Raw genomic sequence first — 23165 nt, 5'->3', positions numbered from 1 at the left:
CCAATGTCATGTGACTCATTCCTGTTACAAGGTCTCAGGTGTGAATGGGGGGCAGGTGTGTTAAATTTGGTGTTATCGCTCTCACTCTCTCATACTGGTCACTGGAAATTCAACATGGCACCTCATGGCAAAGAACTCTCTCAGGATTTGATAAAAGAATTGTTGCTTTACATAAAGATGGCCTAGGCTATAAGAAGATTGCCAAGACCCTGAAACTGAGCTTCAGCATCAACGGTTTAACAGGACAGGTTCCACTAAGAACAGGCCTCAACCAAAGAAGTTGAGTGCTCAGCGTCATAGACGTATGAGTGCCTGTCAGTGCTCTGACCATACGCTGCACACTGCATCAAATTGGTCTGCATGGCCATCCCAGAAGGAAGCCTCTTCTAAAGATGATGCACAAGAAAGCCTGCAAACAGTTTGCTGAAGACAAGCAGATTAAGGATATGGATTACTGGAACCATGTCCTGTGGTCTGATGTGACCAAGATAAACTTATTTGGTTCAGATAGTGTCAAGCGTGTGTGGCGGCAACCAGGTGAGGAGTACAAAGACAAGTGTGTCTTGCCTGCAGTCAAGCATGGTGGTGGGAGTGTCATGGTCTGGGGCTGCATGAGTACTGCCGCCACTGGGGAGCTACTGAAGCAGAGCATGATCCCCTCCCTTCGGAGACTGGGCCGCAGGGCAGTATTCCAACATAACAACCCCAAACACACCTCCAAGACGACCACTGCCTTGCTAAAGAAGCTGAGGGTAAAGGTGATGGACTGGCCAGCCATGTCTCCAGACCTAAACCCTATCGAGCATCTGTGGGGCATCCTCAAACGGAAGGTGGAGGAGCGCAAGGTCTCTAACATCCACCAGCCCTGTGATGTCATGATGGAGGAGTGGAAGAGGACTCCAGTGGCAACCTGTGAAGCTCTTGTGAACTCCATGCCCAAGAGGGTTAAGGCAGTGCTGGAAAATAATGGTGACCACACAAGAAATTGACACTTTGGGCCCAATTTGGACATTTTCACTTAGGGGTGTACTCACTTTTGTTGCCAAAATATTATTATATTAAGGGCTGTGTGTTGAGTTATTTTGAGGGGACAGCAAATGTACACTGTTATACAAGCTGTACACTCACTACTTCACAATGTAGTAAAGTGTAATTTCTTGAATGTTTTCACATGAAAAGATCTAATAAAATATTCACAAAAATATATATATATATAGATATATATCTATATATCTATATATATATAGATATATAATCATTATATGTTTGTCATACCATGATGTGTTCCCCTGTCTGAAGAAGGGCGCTAGGTAAAATAGCCCCAAACTGTAACTATGGAATACTATTCATAATGTTTTGTATGTTTTTTCGTTACAAATAAATGTTTGTGCAGCAATCCCGTGAACTTTATATATCTATAACTATTCATATATATATATATATATATATATATATATATAGAGAGATAGAGAGAGAGAGAGAGAGAGAGAGAGAGAGAGAGAGAGAGAGAGAGAGAGAGCACCCTTATTATGCTTGGGTAAGTGTTAATCTGATGTTACGTGGTGCACTTTTAGATACTTTTGATTTCATGTAACAAAAAAAAATAAAAATCTGGCATATATTTTTATCCACTAATTGTTCCCAAACATTGAAAGCTAGTCATTAAAATAATCAAAATCATCAACACAGGCTTTAATCCTCGGCACACAGCCTAGCAGACAAAAAAAAATATTGTACCTGCGTCAGCTGGCAGAGAATTGTTAATCAGAGTTGTTCAGTGTAATGGCCAAAAGCGCCTGAAAATTAAATAACGGAATAAACAACTGCAAAACTTAATGAGATGCAATTATTGTTAATAAATGATTCTACCTCTTAATCCTTGCTGCTATAGTTACTAAAATGTATTGTAGATGTACTACATGCACAGCTAAGTTGGATAAGGACACAAAACAAATAATGTTACTCTTCATTGTATACATACTGTAGCTCCAAATGAATTAGGATAATAGTTTAAAGCAGTATTAAACCTAAAAACAAAAAGGTAATATATATGCGAATTTCAGAGGCCCGCGATTCAAAATTCCCAGGTGTAAATGCAACATCAGATGGACTTGACTAACAAATCAAAACTGAACTCTAGCTATTGCTTTTCAAGCAGGTACAACTATTTTTTTTCTTTTAGGATAAAGGTTTTACATAAATGAATAAAAGCTGACCCCCGCCAGTTTTTAAATGTTTTTTCTCAACCCTCTAACTGACACTTTTCCTTGACAGCTTGGTCTGGTAAAGAAAGTTGAAAAAATAATAGACTTACTGTAAGAATCAACAGATCAACAAGTGAAAATAAAAGAAAAAAAAGCCTAAAAACTGAAAACGAATGCAGCCACATTTAAAAGCTGTTGAGCTGCAAAAAATTACAGTTATGTTTTTGGGTTTAATACTACATTATGTGGGACTTACATATTCTGGGAAATCAGTAAACACGTTGCAGGGACTCACAGAACCAAATCCATAACATGGGGCAAAAAAGGAAGCAGAATTATATATTGTCTTCTAATTCATCCAGACGTTTTGGAACTCAGCAATAAATCACTCGTCTATGGACGGCTGAGGTTACTGCACAGTGACTGAGCTCAGTCTCTAGTCATGATCAGGAGCTGAAGAGATGGCCCCCAACCTATTTTTTTCACTATTTCTTATTGCCAGCAAAATTTATTTTTACATTCAGCAGAAGGTTTTTTTTTTTTTTTTTTTTTTTTTTGCATGAAGATAAACTAGATATGTTTTTTTTTGCTTTTTATCAGAAGGTTTATTATCTTAATACATTCTATACATTAAGATAAAAAGCCTTGTGTGTGTAGCAGCCCTAATACTTACCTGAGCCCCATCTCTGTCCAGTGATGTCCACAAGTCCCTTAGCCGTCCCTGACTCTCCCTTCTGATTGGCTGAGACACAGCAGCGGCACCACTGGCTCCCGCAGCTGTCAATCAAAGTCAGTTAGCCAATCAGGAGAGAGAGGGGACAGGGCCGAATGGCAGCTCCATGTGTGATTGGACTCACAGAGCCACAGCTCAGCTCGGGTGCCCCCATAGCAAGCAGCTTGCTGTCGGAGCACTCTACAGGAGGGAGGAGCCAGAAGCAGCGAAGAGGGACCCGAGAAGAGGAGGATCGGGGCTGCCCTGTGCACATCCACTACACAGAGCAGGTAGGTATAACATGTTTGTTATTTATTTATTTTTTTAAAATAAGACCCTACAATCACTTTAGGAATCCAAAGCTACTATAAATAATACAAATAATTCATATAAAAGATATAAAAGATATATATATATATATATATATATATATATATATATATATATATATATATATATATATATATATATATATATATATGCCAATGAGTCCAAAACTTTATTAAAAGTCCGCCAGTGAATGAAGGTGCTTCAGGTGCAGCTCCCGCATGCACAGCTTCTTACCAGAAAAAAAATCACAAAGAGCTTTATATAACACTGACGGTCTAGACAGCCAGCTTCAGAATGATAACAGCAAAGGGGTATTTCTCTTTTTCACCAACACTCCGATCCACAGGTAGTACCCAAATTAAATAAAAGAGGTCTCAAAGTGCTCATAAAGCTTACGGACGAATTTACACTTTTCAGTCGTGAAAGCCAGAGCCAGAGCGATTCAGCACTCTGGCCACTCTGTGTTGGTGATTGGCTAGGGGGCAGCATGGTGAGCGATTCAGCGCACCGCACCATCCCTTATTTGTTTTGTACTAGCTTTATTTAAAGTGTACAAAATGTACACTTCATTCATCACTGCAATGTTGGGTGGTGCGATGCGCTACCTGACATTGCAGTGCGATTGAGGGCGGTGCACTGCAATAAAATGCAGCATGCTTGCATTTTATCGCAACATGCTAGACTGCGATAAAATGCAGCATTGCAACAATTGTTTCCTATGTGTCCCTGCAGTAAGTGACCTTTTATTATGTGGCAAAATCCCTGTCACCACAGATAGTGTGAATTTCCCTAAAACATATTTAATTTTAACGATAATGCAATCACATCTAAATAGGGACAAATTAATGGTATAAGTTTGCACAGCACCACCGCGGGACCGGCCGACGTGTGTGATGACATCACAGAGCATCTCGCACTGACGTGTTTTCTTTTCTGAGGACGCCTGTTCGGGGGAAACTTTTGTGGCTTGGCTTCAGCCTTAACCTCTTGCCACCGCATATACTGAATGCACTATGTGGGCGGCAAGATGTTAAAGAGGGTAAGCTTTAAATACTACATGTTGCACATATGCGTCTATGGACAGATGAGGTTTCTGCACAGTGGCTGAGCTGTCGTAGACAGTTCTCTGTCTCTAGTCATGAACAGGAGCTGAAGTGATGGGCCCCCAATCATGTGACCACTTTGACAGTAGTCACATGATCGGGAACTCTGTTGTGTCCCCGAGTGTAAAGACCCACTTAAAGGGATGTTGGAGTTGGGCGGGAAGGGGTTAAAGCTTTTATTGCCTCAGTGTTTTCTGGTAAAGTTGGAGAAAAATACAACTGGGTATTGCCTATGGCAACCAACCAGATACTTTCCATTTGGGGGGAGAAAAAAAAAGCATGTTTCACAGTAATAGTAAAAGTGGTTGTAATGAAATATGTGAGTGTATATTCCAGGTCGTCTTTTAAAACCTCCTTTATCTTCATCTGAAGGTAGCTTATTTATGTCTTTGCTTGACTAATGCTCTTCTGACATTTTTACAAATGTGTTGCAGTTGATGGTTTTTGCTAGCAGACAATGATGGCCATGATAGCTCAATGACATGATGTTTACTACGGTGTAAGAGACAGATGGTTACAATATAACATCGCTGTGCTGTTCATGTTTTCAAGGTTTATGTTGGCATAATGTATTTAAAAGGAATCTTTTTAAATCTGGGGTAGCTCGGCATGCGGACATAGCGCTACAGTAAGTGATTGGAAATATGAACAAGATCTCCTAGGGGCCCTCCATACATTCTTGTCAACCTGTATTATAGCGCCAACAATTTGCCCAGCTCTTTAGAAAATAATGGTGGACAGTACAGTTATGTACAATACAAGACAAGAGAGTTACAAGAGTCCTGCTTACAAGAGTTGGTAATCCAAAGGGAATATTAATATGAAACAAAAGTGAAGCCGTTGTCCAAAGCAAATAATCAGATGCAATTATTTCATATTCCTAGACAGTTACAGAACAAACCTGATTGATTACTGTGGGCAATAACTCCGCTTTAGTTAGTATTTTCTTGACCTACACCCAGACCAGAGGCATCAGTTGCCAATCAAGCAAGGAAAGCCATTCTCTAGCCGCACCACTTTAATCATAGAATTAGGGTGGTAGGATAAGTAATATTCTGAGCGTGGTCATACATGTTAAAGCCACGACCAGTGGGAGATCTGCTCTCTTTAGGCCCATCTACACTCACAGTCAGAGGGCAGTAAAAACAGACGGCTGAACTGCATTTTTACTGACCCCACAGTTAAAGTGGTTGTAAACCCTGACATATATTCAGTGAAGTGAACAGCCTCAGATGATACACAGAGATTAAACAAATCCTCCTACATAAGTTTTACTTGTTTATCAGCAGTCTTCTCTTCTCTACATCCCTACAAAAGGGCAGATCCTGTTAAAATCCTTCTTCATCTGTCAGGAGCACAGAGGAGGGGGTGGAGACACTGCAGTTACACTGTGTGAGAGCTGATTGGAGGAAAGGCACACACCCACCTTCACACACCAGAGGTATTGTGTTCTGAATAGACAAGCTGTGTGCTTAGCTCTCCCTCCCTGACACAAATTTATGTCATGTGTCTGGAAAACTTCTCAGAAGTGACTCGTGCTGATAACAGAAGAACGAAGCACAGAGAGAAACGACACTTAGAGCTTCGGAGAGAGACAGGTAAACACTACAGATATATGTGCTTTGCTCACATTTCATGACTAAGATCATGACAACCACTTTAACCGCTTGCCGACCGTATACAGTACATATACAGTGGCAAGGCAGCTCCCCTGGGCAGTATCACGTACCTGTACGTGATCCTGCACTTCCAGGTCTGGGGTGCACACGCACGCCGCCAGCAACCCACTCCCGCTGTGAATGGACTGTCACGGTTCCTACCATGCCATGCAAACAACCAGGCGTGGTCACAACCCAAGTGGCTCAAGGAGTTATTGAACCCATGACTTTCTGTGTACTGCTCCTGCTGTATTACCTCTGAGACACACCTCAGTTCATTATTCAGCCTGGTTTCCAGCTATGCCTTGTCCTGCATGCAGCACTGAGGGCTATACTGTGGATCTTGCTTTATACTCTGCACTAACACTACTGTTGGTGCATGGTTTCCTCGTGTACTAGATGAAGACTGTACATATGGCATGGATGCCTATTACGAACTACCTGTTCACGCCCAGTTTACTTGTTTACTAGTTAAAAAAATTTAAAAAATAAAAATTCCATAGATCTATAGCATAGTTTGTAGAAGCTATAACTTTTGCGCAAACCAATCAATATACGCTTATTGGGATTTTTTTTTACCAAAAACATGTTTCAGAATACATATTGGTCTAAATTGATGAAGAAATTAGATTTTTTCCATTTTTTTTATTAGGAGTGTTTTATAGCAGAAAGTAAGAAATATTGTTTTTTTTTTTTCAAAATTGTTGGCTTTTTTTTGTTTATACCGCAAAATATAAAAACCGCAGAGGTGATCAAATACCACTAAAAGAAAGCTCTATTTGTGGGAAAAAAAGGACATAAATGTTATTTGGGTGCAGCATCGCACGACCATGCAAATGTCAGTTAAAATAACGCAGTACCGTATCTCAAAAAATGGCCTGGTCATGAATGGGGGTGAACCTTCCAGAGGGCAAGTGGTTAAGGTTCCAAGGTAGGCAGATGGGGTTGTACACATGCTGTGGTCCCTGAATGTGTCCTATTCAAGTGAATGGGGCCAAGCTGCTACCATCCTGCAATGTCTGTGTGTAATGCACACGGTTGTGGCACAATGGTGCAAAGGTCTGCTGCATGTCTAAACTCAGCCCATGAGCCAGGCTCAGACCAGAGGCATCACTTGCCAATCAAGCAAGGTAAAGCCATTCTCTAGCTGCACAATCTGAAGTTTTTCACCAAGGTGTACTGTACAAGTTTAATGCTAAAATAATCAGTCTGTTTCTATGTTTAACATACTTGCATACATACATGTACACAAATATTTTTGATATGTCTGGGCATCATCCCGCTTGTTTGAATGGGAAATACAGGCTGTAATGTACGCCCCAGCACAGGGCATCTAATCAAGGAAAAAAAACACTGGTTAGTATACTGAGGTTTTGCTTGGAATGATTACCGTGCTTAGAAGTCCTAAATGAAAAAAAACATTTAAATAAGGTTAAAAAGAAAATAATTGGTGCTACCCATAGCAACCAAGCACTTTCTGGCACCGGAAAGAGAAATTGATTAGCTGATATAGACATCTCCTTCTCTCATTTCTGCAGTTTTATAGAAAATTTGGAAAAATGAAATACAATTGACTGATTTGCAAACAGAAGATACAACGTTTAAAAAATATCATACCACAAGGAATTGCAAACTCCGAACCTGCTGTGTTTATGTGAGTGCCGACCAGCCATATCAGCCCATGTGATTTATGCTCCATAGCAACAGCAGATTTTCTGAATAACTTAAACCATCCTTAGAATAGGTTATCTCCAGGGATCTGCTCCTCAGACACTGTAAAAACTGTGTTTTCTTGCTGTGCCCCCGAGTGACGAGCAATATGAAGAAGAAGCGACACGCCAAGAAAAAAAGATCTATACACGACATGTGTGATTACATAGAAAAGGCATGCTAATTAGGGTCTCAGACAGAATGTTACTGAATTAAAGGAGAACTCTGAGCAGAACACAAAACACACTCATAAATCAGAAAAGTGAACTGCCAGGTTGGCACTTGTAGGTTTAGGGATTGCAGTTAGCTGTAGTTACAGTCATTTTTATGCATAGCTTGGAGAAAAAAAAAAACATTTTGAAAGTTGGGTTTACAACAGAGGTGCAGTAACATCTGCACTGTGCAAATACTGGTGAAGGTCCAAATCAAAATATCTAAATGTAACCTTGAATGGGTTGGATTTGGTGCCAGCATCTCAGCACTGCTTTTCTTGGTACAGGGACCTAGAGCTTTTGGCGTCTATCCCAATGAAATCATTTATTTTAATAATCCAGATTAGTATCACACGCAGGATAAAATATCTACTTACCTGCAGCTAAAATACCTGCATTTCATATTAGGAAATGTGTAAGTAAAATCTAGCAGCCAGTTCTAAGGCAAGTGGTTTCTATTGCCTGTTAATGGCAAGGCAAGCATTTAGGGGTTGATTTACTAAAGGCAAATACACTGTGCACTTTGCAAAGTTGCAGTTGCTCCAGAGCTTAGCAAATGAGCAGAAGCTCTGCTGACTTCCATCATCCAATCGTGTGCAAGAAAAAATGCTGTTTTTTATTTTCCTTGCAGGTGATTGGGTATCCTTAGGAAAGTGAAGCTTTCCCTAATTTACTAAGTTTAGGAGCAACTGCACTTGCAGAGTGCAACTGCGCTTTGCAAAGTCTATTAGCCTTTAGTAAATCAACCCCTAAGTGTTTAGGGCTAAAGTGAACCTGTACCCAGGCCCTATTCATATCTGTGCTTCGTAAAACACATGTAACTTGGCATCCCATTATTTTCAAAGGATTTGAGTCACACACATAAGGCCTCTTTCACACGAGGGATCCGTATGTCCGTTTTTCATCCTTCCGTTTTCGGATGAAAAACGGACATACAGTCATCCCTATGGAGTGTCGGATGTCAGCGGTGACATGTCCGCTGACATCCGACCCGCTCCGATCCGAAAAGTGTAACGGAGGAAAAACCTACTTTTCCATCCGTTTTCGGATCGGATCGGGTGACGACGGACACTACGGTCCGTCATCATCCAATCCCCCATAGGGGAGAGCGGCGCTCTGACAGGTCCGTAGCTGCACAGTGTGCAGCGATGGACCTGTCATCTTTCTGCTCAGCGGGGATCGGCGGAGCGATCCCCGCTGAGCAAGCGGGTGTTCACGGGGCGGATCATCACTGATCCGCCCCGTGTGAAAGAGCCCTTCGGGTTGAATTACTGAAACTGGAGGATGAAAAATCTGGTGCAGCTCTGCAAAGAAAACTAATCAGCTTCAATGGCTACCATGCACAGCTGCATCGGATTTTGCACTTTCCAGTTTTATTAACTCAACCCCATAATGTACCTCAGAACTGTCACACTGTAATGACAATTGCGCGGTCATGCAACACTATACCCATATGAAATTTTTAGCATTTTTTTCACACAAATAGAGCTTTCTTTTGGCGGTATTTAATCACTGCTGGGTTTTTTATTTTTTAGCTAAAAAAATGAAAAAAGACCGAAAAGTTTTAAAAAAAAGGTTTCCTTAGTTTCTGTCAAAAAATTTTGTAAATAAGTAATTTTGTTCTCCTTCACTTATTGACACTGATAGGCTGCACTTATGTGCACTGATAGGCTGCACTTATGTGCTCTGATGGGCACTGATAGGCTGTACTTATGGGCACTTATGAGGCGGCACTGATGAGGAGGCACTAATATGCCACACTGATGTGCACTGATAAGCAGCACTGATGAGCACTGATAGGGGGCACTGTTGGGCACTGATAGGCGACACTGATGAGCAGGCACTGATAGGCACCACTGACTGGCATCACTGATGGGCACTGATTGGTGTCACTGACGGGCACTGATTGGTTTCACTGATGGCGGGCACTGCTGGGGCTGTACTGTAATCAGGGCACTGATTACCTGTACAGGTCTCCCTTACAAGGAGATGCAGCTGATCAGCTCTCCTTGCCACACACTCTGTTAGTGTGAGCCGGGGAGAGCCAATAAACGGCACTTCCTTGTTTACATGTGACCGGCTGTGATGGGACACAGCTGAACACATGGGTAAAGAGCCAAGTCATCCGCTCTTTACCGAGATCGGGAGGCGCGCCGTGACCTAGGAACACAGTGCGGCCGCGATCGCTGCGTGCCCCCGCGGGCACGCGAGAGCGGCGGTTCAGGGGTGCCATTAGATGGCATTGTCCCAGAACAAGAGTGCCACCCCACCGCTGTCATTTTACTGTACGGGGAGCATCAAGTGGTTAAGCTCTGGAACAACTGCACTTGCAAGATGCACAGTCTATCTGCCTTTAGTAAATCAACCCCATAGTGTCTATCCTGCAGGGGACAGGAGTCTGTAATGGACAGGGTGCAGGGCTCAGGAATGTATACAATACAGAGTGCAGAGGTCAGGGGTCCGTAGTGTATAGAGAACAGGGATCAGGAATGAGTACTACAGAGAATGCAGGGGTCAGGAGTGAGTAGCGCACACTGTGCAGGGGTCAGGAGTGGGGGGTATATGACCAGGGGGGGGTATATAGCCAGGTGAGGTGAGGGGGTATATGACCAGGTGGGGGGGTATATGACCAGGTGGGGTTATATGACCAGGTGGGGGGGATATATGACCAGGTATGGATGTATATGACCAGGTGGGAGGGTATATGACCAGGTGAGGGGGTATATGACCAGGTGAGGGGGTATGTGACTGGGTGGGGCCATGGGGGGGACTCACTTTCTGAGCTTCTTGACCGGAGAACTCTGTAACCAGCTGCCTTCCAATGCCTTGACCCCCAAACCCCCCATGATGAGCCTGATAGTACCTCTCTCTCAGGTCCCTCAGTCGGGCAGGGAGAAGAAGTCGACAGCTGATCTCTGCACACAGAAGATGATCTCAGGACCGAAGGGGCAGAAGTATTAGTCTGGTGGAGGCAGAGCTCCTCCAATCCATCTCCCGGCCGGAGGAACAATAGAGTCCTGTGGTGACAGTGCTAGGTGCCCGATCAGACCATCAGGCTTGTCAGCTTGCCCAAAGTAGCCAAGGTCCTTCAACAATCTTGGCAACACTTTTGCTGCCTAGACTTCCTGGTCTGCTGCACCTGTGACATTAGCAATCTCCCTCCTTCAAAATCCTGGTGAACTTCTGATCTTCATGTGCACACAGTCAACAAGGGATTGATGAAACAAGTCCATTTAGCACCTTTAAACTGGCCCTTTCTTTCTTTGAAGACCCCTGCCCTACACTTTACACAGAAAATGCAAAAAAAAAAACACATGGACCACAGAGCATCACAAACAACTACAGGATATTTTTAACAGATAGTTTTTTATATTACCATAATGGCAAGGTCTTATTTAATATGTTTGTGAGCATGGTTGCATGCACCACCTTGAGAAAGTCATCATGGTATCTAGATATGGTAAGTCATAATTAACGAGCCACAATTGTGTCATCCAGCAAAACATGAACCCCATTAATTAGAGAATCGTCAACTACATTTGATGCCATCATCAACATTCCATTCCAGGAAATCTGCTTGTATGTTCTTTGCTGGCATTGGCATACTATATACTGGCACTTCACTCAGGATTATACATTGCCACGTAATACTGATTACCCTATGATGTTCATCCAGCCCACACATTATTGTTTCCTTAAAGTAATGAAGCCATTTTAATGAATGTTCTTATTTTAGGAACATAAATGTTAGCAACCAATGCAAAATAATTAAAGAGGCTTTCCACACAAACCTTAGCAGTTAATTGGGGGTTTATCCATAACTTGGGGGAAAATTAAGGAAAATCTCCCATAGAGGGGGCACAGAAACAGCAATAAAAATATATCAGCTTTTAACGCTGTACCAATCTACTAAAAATAAATAAACTGTCTGGTTTTAACTCTGCTACAGTTCTACTGTATACCTGTAGTGCACTTGAAATGAACTACAAGAGAGAAATATTGGAGATGCCATTTCTGACTTGTTTTAAAGGTATAGGCCCCCGAGGTTGAATCATCCTGATCCTTTCTTTACCACCTTGGAACAAGTATGCAGACAGTGAAATCTGAAATGTTTGAAAGGTACAGTATGTCTCAGAATCAGCAGTAGCAACATCCAAAATTTCAAGCTTCTAAGTTTTCTTCATAGATGCTAATGTAACCATGCACACATATTACTAGTAGAGCATCTTGAAACCTGAACAATATGGACACTCAGAATGCTAGTCTTTGGAGTTTAGAGAGATCCGCTTCACCTCTTCATTTTGCAAAGGGACACAATTTGTCATTGAGGGTGTGTATCACAATTAGGCACCGATAGTGAGCTACGGGAAGTGATTTGGTCTGGGTCAGGACTCTTTCTTCATCTCCGCATGTTGGCATGTGAAGATTGAGCTCCCATGACTTTGGAATACATGTTGAAGCCTTTATTTCACAACTGCAGCCACCTAATTATCTTTCACTTCCTACAGGTATGCTTTAACGAATACGATATTTTTCCATACAAGAGATATACAGCAAGTATTAGAATTTCCTGAATACTGTATTACTGTTATGCCGTGTACACACGATCGGAATTTCGGCCCGCAAAAGACCGATGAGAGTTTTTCTTCAGAAAATGTGACCGTGTGTATGCTCAATCGGACTTTTGCTGGCCGAATTCCAGCCAGCAAAAGATTGAGAGCATGTTTGTTCTTAAATTTTCGGTCGGGAAAAGTTCCTATCCAAAAATGCGATCGTCTGTGGCAATTCCGACGCGCAAAATTCCTGCGCATGCTCGGAAACAATTCGACGCATGCATTGAACTTCATTTTCTCGGCTCGTCATAGTGTTGTACGCCACCACGTTCTTTACGGTCGTAAGTTCAGCGAACTTTTGCGTGACCGTGTGTATGCAAGGCAAACTTGAGTCGGAAAAAGCCGCCTTATCTTTTTCCGACGAGAAGTCCGATCGTGTGTACGCGGCATTAGGGTTCATTCACACTATTTGCAGTGAATGGTGTTTTTCTGCACTGGAAAAACCCTAGTCACTGCAAGAGCACATAGACAACAACTGCTTTCAATGTGCCCAATTTAATGCTGATATGATGTGTAGTGCAGTGTGTTGTGTGAAAATCCATAAATATTGCATGTATATAGTAGCATGTCACTGCACTGCAGTGCAACACACCATGCTGCTGTGCAGAGACTTGAATGAAGTGCCACTATGGAGTGTCACTTTTAAACCCAGAACCAAACATTTAATATATTGCAGTTTACCAATCCTTAAAGGTGGTCGCTGTGATTGTTCTTTTTAGGCTTTTTTTCATGGCCAGTTGTTATTTTTCAACAAAAATAAAAATAAAAGCTGTTGCTGTAACTGCTTTAGCTGGCGTTCACCTTTATTTTGTTAGTCAAGTCCACCTAAATCTGCAAGTACATCTAATACTGCCCTCTCCTTAGTGGCATCAATAAAAGGTATCCAGAATGCTGCTCTCCTACCCTACCCATGCATGGTGTGTAATATGGTCTCAGTCAGGGCTACTCCACTAACCATGCCCCCTGACCTCTATGACTAAGCTTTGGTGGGTAGGACGAAACGCATCAGAGAGCATGGTCAGTGGAGTAGCGCTTGCTCGGACCGTAAAACACATCATACACGGGTCAGGTCGGAGAGCGGCATTCTGGATGCCTGTATACTGGATACCCTTTGATGCCGCTGGATGTGACAGTTTGAACGCCAGTGCCCCTACACCTGAGGAGCAAGGAAAAAGAAAAAATACTCTTGCTTGGAGCGGTGCTGCAAAGCTTTTTAGGTCACTACCCTCTCCCCAAACTGACAGTGCTGATGTCCATGGGTGTTTTCATTGCTCCTCCATCCAGAGTGGTGACACCATAAGGCAGGAAGTGTGTTACTAGCTGGACAATCAGGTGAAAATAAAGGGAAAAAAAGCCTAAAAAATAAAACTAAAAGAAAATGCAGCCACCACATTTAACCGCTTCAGCCCCGGAAGATTTGACTGCTGAATGATCAGGCCATTTTTTGGCACTGCGTCGCTTTAACTGACAAGTTTTTCCCCCACAAATAGAACTTTCTTTTGGTGGTATTTGATCATCTCTGCGGTTTTTATTTTTTGCGCTATAAACAAAGAAAGAGCAACAATTTTGAAAAAAACACAATATTTTGTACTTTTTGCTATAATAAATATCCCCATCTTTTTTTTTTTAAAAAAAGCTAATTTTTTCTCAGTTTAGGCCGATATGTATTCTCCTACATATTTTTGGTAATAAAAATCGCAATAAGCGTATATTGATTGGTTTGCGCAAAAGTTATAGCGTCTACAAAAAAGGGATAGATTTATAGCATTTTTATTATTATTTTTTTTTTTTAGTTTAGTATTTTAGTATCTAGTAATGGCGGTGATCTGCAATTTTCGTTGGGACTGCGACATTATGGCGGACACATCACACACTTTGGCACATTTTTGGGACCATTGGCTATTATACACCGATCAGTGCTATAAAAATGCACTGATTACTGTAAAAATGTCACTGGCAGGGAAGGGGTTAAACACTAGGGGGCGATCAAGGGGTTAACTGTGTTCCCTGGTGTGTGTTCTAACTGAAGGGGGGAGGAGACTGTCTAGGGGGAGATGACAGATCGCTGTTCATACTTAGTATGAACAGACGATCAGTCTCTTCTCCCCTCAGAGAACCGTAAACTTCCCGGTTCTCAGCGCGTCATGAGTGATCGCGGGAGCACTCGCATCGGCTCCGGGGGCGAGCAGTGGGCGTGCACGTGCCCCTAGTGGCCACAGGGCGAAGAGACATTATATAACGTTGTTTCGCCTAGCCGTGCCATTCTGCTGCAGTAAAACTGTAGCGGCTGGTCGGCAAGTGGTTAAAGTGTATATCCAGTCAAAACATAACTGAGCTATAATCTACTCCCACACCCAATCTAAGCCTATTTTATCTACTGAGTACAAGGGAAGACATCTATACTTAACCATTCTGAAGTTGCTCCACTCCAGTCAGATAATCTCGCCAGCGCCAGCTTCAGTGCATAGGAGAGATTGCTGACCACGGCTGCAGAGGCTGGGTGGTGACATCAACCATAGTCATATTATGGGGCATCCATTGTCCCCTGTCTCTCCTCTACCCTGAAGCTGGCGCTGGGACCAATCATGTAACTGGGTGGCCTCAGCATAGGTAAGTAGAGACTTCTCTCCTGTTGCATGGTAGATAAAATAGAAATAGAATGGGGGTGAGAGTAGATTTTAGCTTAGTTAGGTTTTGACTGGAATTGCACTTGAAGGACTGGTAAACTGCAATATATTATCTTTTTTGTTTTTAGGTTTAATATAACCTTAAATATGGTAAATATAACTCCACAGCCCACTACTTAACAATACAAAGTGGAAAGCGAAGCGAAGAAGGTTAAAAATGTAAGCAGCAATTATCGATTTTTTTTTTTAATGCTATGTGTATGGGAACATGTCACAAATATAAAGTAGGTGTTATCCCAATTTGGCTGTGTGAGTGGAAATATGTTTGTACTTTAGCTCAAAGGTAAGTGTAGTCATTCACTCTGTACAGGACAATGTTTTAAATCCTAAATCTGTTAACATATCTTCATCTGTTTCTTATACGGAACAGAAATATTTTCTTAGCGGGGTTTTTGTTGTTCTTGGATCTAATGTGAGGTGTTTGGAGCCGACATAAACTTGGACAGTACAGTGAGTGTTGGAACACTTGTTGAACTTGTTACTGTTTGAAAGTCTCTCTTACCACTGTCATCCAGCAAGAAATCATCCTGGTAACGGAACTTTTCTGGTCCGCAAGCAATAAAAATGTCATCATCACCAAAGAAATCCTGAAGGCACATCACCTGAAAAGAGAGGTTATATAATTACAGATTACCATTACATCTTAAATTCACTTCCTCACCGACAGCCTACATAATGAAATCAGTAGGGATTCTGCAGCAGAGACGTGCAAGAAACAGCCACCTGTTTTCAGTCGGATGTGCACAATAATACATTTTAATCCACAATAATGGTCAACGCCTACAATGTCCTCCTCAGCTAGGTAAGGGCTTTACCCCTAAGGTCTCATGTATACTGGGTGTATAGCCCAGGTGTATGGGACTACAGTGTTTAGGTGCAGGTGGATGGCACAGGAGCACCATCCAGCCCCACTGATGGTGACCTGTAAAACTCCATGAGAGGCTGAAAGCTGCTGTGACTGAACGGGGATGGATAGTGTACTGATTGGTACTAAAGTTTAGGGTAGTATGTGCCCAGGGATGAATGCTCAGAATGCAGAACACTTGTGTTGTGGGCATTCATTTCTGGAGCAAACTGCACTACTACAAGTACCAGTGCACCATCCAACCACAGCAGCTTTCAGACTCTCATAGACTTTTAAAGTCTACCGATGGTGGGGCTGAACGGTGCTCCTTCCACAAGCACCTACATGTCGGAGCCTCATGCATGGGGCTAAACGATGAGCGTGCATGAGGGCCATGCTGAGGTGAATAAGGGGCTCTTTCCAACTCTTGACACGTTTCTGAAATTTACCCTAACTTTTATGTTACTAAACTTTTACAACTAGCCGTGTCAGTAATAGGCCACTATCAGAACTTATCATTGGGGTTGCTGTAGATATCATTTGAGCCAATCAGCCCTACTTGCTTTTGTCATTTCAGCAGCCACTGCGGTCACTAGAACTGTAAGGTTGATCTGAAATTAAAGCTGATGAGTACAGGATGATGTGAAATGAATACAAAATAATAATATAAAGATATCCCAGATGATTCGTTTTAGCAATTCTTAAAACACCATATGTGTATTTGCTTTGTAATTTTCTTATTCTATATCATGTCATTCTACGGTATAGTCCATTTTTCTATTCTATATCTAATGTCATAATTTTTTTTGTCTCCTTGGATAGAGTAGGGGAGGGTTAAAACTCCTGTCAGTTTTTTGGGGTGGGGGTTTTTTGTCATCTTTGTCTCATTAGAGAGAATTCCCTTCACTTCCTATCCTGAAGACCCAAGAGGAAATGAGAGAATATCTTTCCAATGTGAAGGAAACCCCTTTTTAAATAACTGTCACAGGAACAAGTTGTCCCCATTTGGAAGATTTGTAAGATTTCCCTTCTATTCTTCCTCTGGTGACAAGTCAAAGTTTTGGATGTATCCTCACTTTCCTTCCCCATGACAAGAACATAACAATTAGAGAGGGTGAATCCCACTAGAGGGCATAGACAGCAATAAAAACCTGACAGCGGTTCTAGCCTCTAACCATTGCATCTAAATCTTAATAAAACACTTGAGGACATGGTATTAATATATTGTGAAACTTAATTTAATGTTAAGACAATGAAGGGTATGCTTTTTTGTACAGTTTCTAAAATGGAACCCTTCTAGCAGATACATTCAACTTGTTACATAACCTCTAATGAGACTTTGTAGGCTACCAAAAAAAATTATACACGCACTTATGAATTTTAGTTAAAGAATATAAATTTGTCAGCTTTATTTTCACATAAAACATCCATCCCTTCGTTATGGGAGTATTAAAAACAGTTTTGCACATCATTTAAGATATTAGATAAGCATCTGAATGACCGCAACATACAGGTATATACAATGTAATACTGTCATATAATCACACACATAGGTTGGATTTGATGGACTTGTGTTTTTTTTCAACCTCCCCTACTATGTAACTATGTATCATTGTGTCATAAGAACGGTAAAGGGTCAACATCACATTATTACACTTGATATTAAGTGGTACATCCAGTTGTCATTTGCTGTCACAGAGAGGGTCCCTCACAGTAAACTTCCAACCGCAATTATCCAACGCGTTTCGAACAATCAATTACAACATGTTCTTCCTCAGGGAGGTACCACAATAGTAATCAACTGTGATTCCATCTATGACCCCCAAGATCACATATCTCCTAACAGATATACCTCATTTACAAGCTACACTTAGGGTCATATGTAGAAATATGCTGATCTGGGTGGTATATGCCCCTAGACAGCCATGTGAATGAGTTCAGTTTCCCAGACAGTACAAGCTCCAAAAATTGTGGAGTAAATGTTTCCCTAATTATACTTTGTGCTCCTTGTAGTGTTATCAATTGCCCTAAATATTTCATATAAAAAATATAACACTCACATAGGGGCCTATTTAATAAAGCAAAGAGCTGTTTGTAAAGTACAGCAATCAACATAACGAAAGGCGCACATATAATTGCAGCCAGTATTAACCAATCAGATCTTAGGAGCAGGTCAATAAGAAGCTGGGATCGGCAGGCAAGTGGGGTTCGCAGAAGTGTGTCCACACATTGAAGGTCAGCAGCTTTGTTTTACAGAAATAATCAGTTTACGGGAGGTGTTTTCAGGAGAGTAAAAAGGTTGTGCCTTTAAATCTAGCCTGCATCTTTTCTTAGGGACCCGAAGGCTCCAGCTAATTACTTTTGCCATAAAGACTTGCCTAAAGCAATATACTGTATATCAGACTGCTTCCATCAACAGAGATAGTCCCTCTCTTGACTACAGCAATGTTCTGCCATGCCGGTAACATGGCAGGCCTCTTCTTCTATGACATAACGCTTGCTGTCACAATATGGCAGCATCTGATAAAATGAAACCATTCTGGCTATACTAACTCAAGGCCACTGTCACACTGATGGCTTGAAATTATGTTGGTTCTTATAATACTGTTCTGTTCTAAAATACCTATTTTTGTTGCTGGTACCATGGCTCTTAGGTGGGTTATGAAGTGATTATGTGCTATTGGAAAAATATTGCTGAGGAATGCATTTGGACACCTATCCTGGGCTCCAACTTATCTAAATTTGGTATTTCTAGGCAGTATTGTACATGGGTTCTTCAGCCCGCTGACGTCCCTTCTTAGTTTACATACTCTTTATCACATATGGATTTGGAATGTTTAGTGATTTACAGACCTTAGCTCTTTAAAGTGTGTTACCCCACCATTTCATATTCCTGATATGTGTCTGTTGTACCATGTACTTGTATGACATAGCATCCTATTCTTATTGCATTGCTTCCTTTGTGTGAAATGCCTGGTGGTCCTGCCAGTCCTCCTGCTCTCCTATTTTTTTTTCTACTTGGGAGTACAGCCTGGCTGTACTCCATTGGTAAGACTTCTGCTGACATCCCCCTTGCCCAGGTCTTCACTGGTAAGATCAGTGTGCTGCTACTTCTCTGCATCCTGCTGCTGACAACCCAACCCCCCCCCCGCAGTCTTCACCCCAGCTTATGCCTTATGCAACTGAGAACAAAGGTCATGTGATTATGAACCCCTATTTTAAAAACAAAGGTGTTTATAATGTATTTTTTTATATCTATACATACAGTATCTCACAAAAGTGAGTACACCCCTCACATTTCTGTAAATATTTTATTATATCTTTTCATGTCACAACACTGAAGAAATGACACTTTGCTACAATGTAAAGTAGTGAGTATACAGCTTGTATAACAGTGTAAATTTGCTGTCCCCTCAAAATAACTCAACACACAGTGGCCACCATTATTTTCCAGCACTGCCTTAACCCTCTTGGGCATGGAGTTCACCAGAGCTTCACAGGTTGCCACTGGAGTCCTCTTCCACTCCTCTATGACGACATCACAGAGCTGGTGGATGTTAGAGACCTTGCACTCCTCCACCTTCTGTTTGAGGATGCCTCACAGATGCTCAATAGGGTTTAGGTCTGGAGACATGCTTGGCCAGTCCATCACCTTTACCCTCAGCTTCTTTATCAAGGCAGTGGTTGTCTTGGAAGTGTGTTTGGGGTCGTTATCTTGTTGGAATACTGCCCTGCGGCCCAGTCTCCGCATGCTCTGCTTCAGTATGTCACAGTACATGTTGGCATTCATGGTTCCCTCAATGAACTATAGCTCCCCAGTGCCGGCAGAACTCATGCAGCCCTTGACACTCCCACCACCATGTTTTTGGGCTTCCTTGTGCATCATCTTTAGAAGAGGCTTCCTTCTGGGATGACAACCATGCATACCAATTTGATGCAGTGTGTGGTGTATGGTCTGAGCACTGACAAGCTGACCCCCCCACCCCTTCAACCTCTGCAGCACTCAAACGTCTATTTCCCAAAGACAACCTCTGGATATGATACTGAGCACATGAACTCAACTTCTTTGGTTGACCATGGCAAGGCCTGTTCTGAGTGTAACCTTTGCTGGTAAACCAAAGATTCTCAGAGAGATCTTTTCCATGAGGTGCCATGTTGAACTCCAGTGACCAGTATGAGAGAGTGAGAGCGATAACACCAAATTTAACACACCTGCTCCCAATTTACACCTGAGACCTTGTAACCCTAACTGGTCACATGACACTGGGGAGGGAAAATGGCTAATTGGGCCCAATTTGGACATTTTCACTTAGGGGTGTACTCACTTTTGTTGCCAGCGGTTTAGACATTAATGGCTGTGTGTTGAGTTATTTTGACAGCAAATTTACACTGTTATAAACAGAAGGTGGAGGAGCGCAAGGTCTCTAATATCCACCAGCTCGGTGATGCCGTCATGCAGGAGTGGAAGAGGGCTCCAGTGGCAATCTGTGAAGCTCTGGTGAACTCCATACCCAAGAGGGTTAAGGCAGTGCCATTAAGTGTCATTTCTTCAGTGTTGTCACATGAAAAGATATAATAAAATATTTACAAAAATGTGAAGTACTTACTTTTGTGAGATACTGTACATGTTTTTCCTTTCATTTCTATTTTAAAAGAAATGGGTTGTTTTACAAGGTAAGGGTGTACATACAGTATACTTTAAAGCAGAACTAAAAGTGATATCTGTGACCTATTAAAGAAATCTCCTTCCATTTCCTGTCCTATAACCAAAACAGGAAGTGAGATGAAATCCCTCTAAAATGTGGGAATGCCTGGTTGTCCCCAGGGTCACCAGAACTAGTTTTCCCATTGGAAGATTTACCCTCTATTCCTGTGCTGGTGACAACCCAACATTTGGGATCTTTCACTCCTAGCGATTACAGTAAACAGGGCAAATAGGGACATTACCCTAAAAGTAAAGATAAAAAACTGACAGGTGTTCTAATCCCTCTCCACTCTATCCAAAACTAACAAATAAAAAAAATAAAATAAAAAACTATTGTTTTTATATACTATAACCTTCACGGAAGAGGAAATAACAACTCCATCTTTGAATGGTTACCTGATCTAGGGGAGGAACTAGATACTCAGATAGGTACTTATTCAGGATCTCCCCCGATAACCTGTCTATCACCATACAGCTGTGTACAGTGTACACAGAAAATCAAATAAAAATTGCTAGGGGAAAGTGAAGAGACTTTGCTCGTCTTTTCTGCCAAAAATCCCTGCCTCCAGCAATTTTTATTTTTAGAGATTTGTCCTGCTTCAAAGTAAGTGTGATGAATTTTCTAATTTATTTTGCTGAAGGCAGTAATCAGTTTAACCCCAAGTGAAGATCTACAGTTCATTAAGTTAATAACATGCAGCCAAAATACAGCCTCCAAAGAACAACCTGAATAATTCCTTCCACCCTGGTTTACCAATATTTAAAGCTGGATTTAAAAAAAAGAATTAAAATTAAGTGTTATGCATAACATAAATTTAAAGCATTGACAGCCTGGGGCAGGGCAGCTCTGCATGCTACATCACATACTGTGGCATAGCTCCATGTTCTTAGAATTTATTTCCCAGTGTTCATTGCACAAGGAAAGGGGATATTTCATTAATGCTTGTTGATTGGTAATGGCATTAGGTTACGCTTACAGATGTCCTAACTGGTGCCACAAAGCCACACTTAAAGGGTAACTCCACTTTAGCATGAAAAAAAAAAAATAGCAAATAAAAAGAAAACATGAATATAACATATATAGTACAATTGCTACCCAAATCATATTGTAATTGAATGTTATTAAAAATGACCTTTCCTTCTCAATCTGCAGCGCTGTAATTCTCTGTTAAATGCAATATGACAACCTGGAGGCATTCTGTACACAGGTGGCGTACAGAACACTCCCCAGAAATGTAATTTCCTGCTTATTTGATTGGCTCACTGATTTTCCCAGAAGTCTGCACTAATGTCATTTTTGGTGAGATACTGCAGATACTGAAATGCAAGGAAATGCACAGTGAATGTGAATGAAGCCTCATTGTTCTTGTGTTATCGCACCAATTTCACTTTCACCAAAAATCGCAGTAAAAACGAACCAAGCTCCGCTCTAAAAAAAAAAAAAAAGTTCTGAAGCTTCTTTGGGGTGATTGCTGTGTGTAGGGCAGTCCATTCAGGTGGATGGGCTGCCCTATGTGTAATGAGTGAAAATGCTCCAAAACACCTCCCCACCTCGCTAAAAAAAAAAAAAAAAACGCATGTGGGAATGCGAGTTCCCGCTATGCAGATATGTGAATGGGGCTTGACAGCTGAGTGTTTCTGTCCACTCCCTTCTATGTACTTGTATAAAGATGGCCATAAACTATACAATCTGATTGTGTATTTAGTGAGAAGGGTGATCACGGATTGATTGCATTTCATTTAAAAAACATGCAGCTGGGAGTGGGAGGGTGGATGATGCAGGGTGTGTGCTAATGAGGTCAGCTGGTCAACTCCTTCCTGTGTCATGACCTAAAGTCTGTAAGGATGCAAGACAGAAGCAATAGATACATTTGGAATCACGGATGGAAGACAGTAAGGTACGTGTCTGTCGATTTTATGGAAAGCTTTGATATTTTTGCAAAAAAAGTACATGAATGCTATACTGGTATATAGGGGAGCTAGAATTTAGAAGAAAAAAAGGGTGAACTTAGCCTTTAAGCATTAATGTGTTACTAAACCAAGGACCCTGCATTCACTATATATGGTCTCCCACAGTACACAGAACATGGAAATGCAATTATTTTAGCAAATATAAACTGCCAAATACCTTTTCTTGTCAGCAGTATATAGCAGTCTTGTGAATTCTATCAGTGCCTGGTTAAAGCTTGCAGTAGGAGTTTTCACACTGCACTGGCTCTTCTATCAGGATCCAGGACCCCTGGCCCTGTCTGGGCAGTGCTGATTGGCCCTGTGCTGCATGCACTCTCCCATGAAAAAAAAGCTCTCTAGCAATACACACAAAACTGAGCATGTGCAGCCTGACTCCAGTAACAGTTTTATCCTGACCTTTTTTGGAGTCAGTGGAA

At 41.7% G+C, this 23165-nt stretch overlaps 1 protein-coding gene across 5 annotated transcripts in view; it reads right to left on the bottom strand.

Annotated features, from left to right (window-relative positions):
• DCLK1 (doublecortin like kinase 1) overlaps positions 1-23165 on the bottom strand; it is a 535308-nt gene that overhangs the window by 301387 nt on the left and 210756 nt on the right. For all 5 annotated transcript variants that reach the window (XM_073613310.1, XM_073613311.1, XM_073613314.1 and 2 more), the window contains exon 4: positions 15732-15831. In XM_073613310.1, coding sequence (XP_073469411.1) covers positions 15732-15831 — 100 coding nt within the window. The remainder of the gene's footprint in view (positions 1-15731; positions 15832-23165) is intronic.

This window comes from Aquarana catesbeiana, linkage group LG02 (genome assembly GCF_042186555.1).
Source record: "Aquarana catesbeiana isolate 2022-GZ linkage group LG02, ASM4218655v1, whole genome shotgun sequence".
Lineage (NCBI taxonomy): Eukaryota > Metazoa > Chordata > Amphibia > Anura > Ranidae > Aquarana > Aquarana catesbeiana.
Note: the sequence above shows the minus strand (reverse complement) of the source record. Positions and strands in the feature narration are given on the sequence as shown.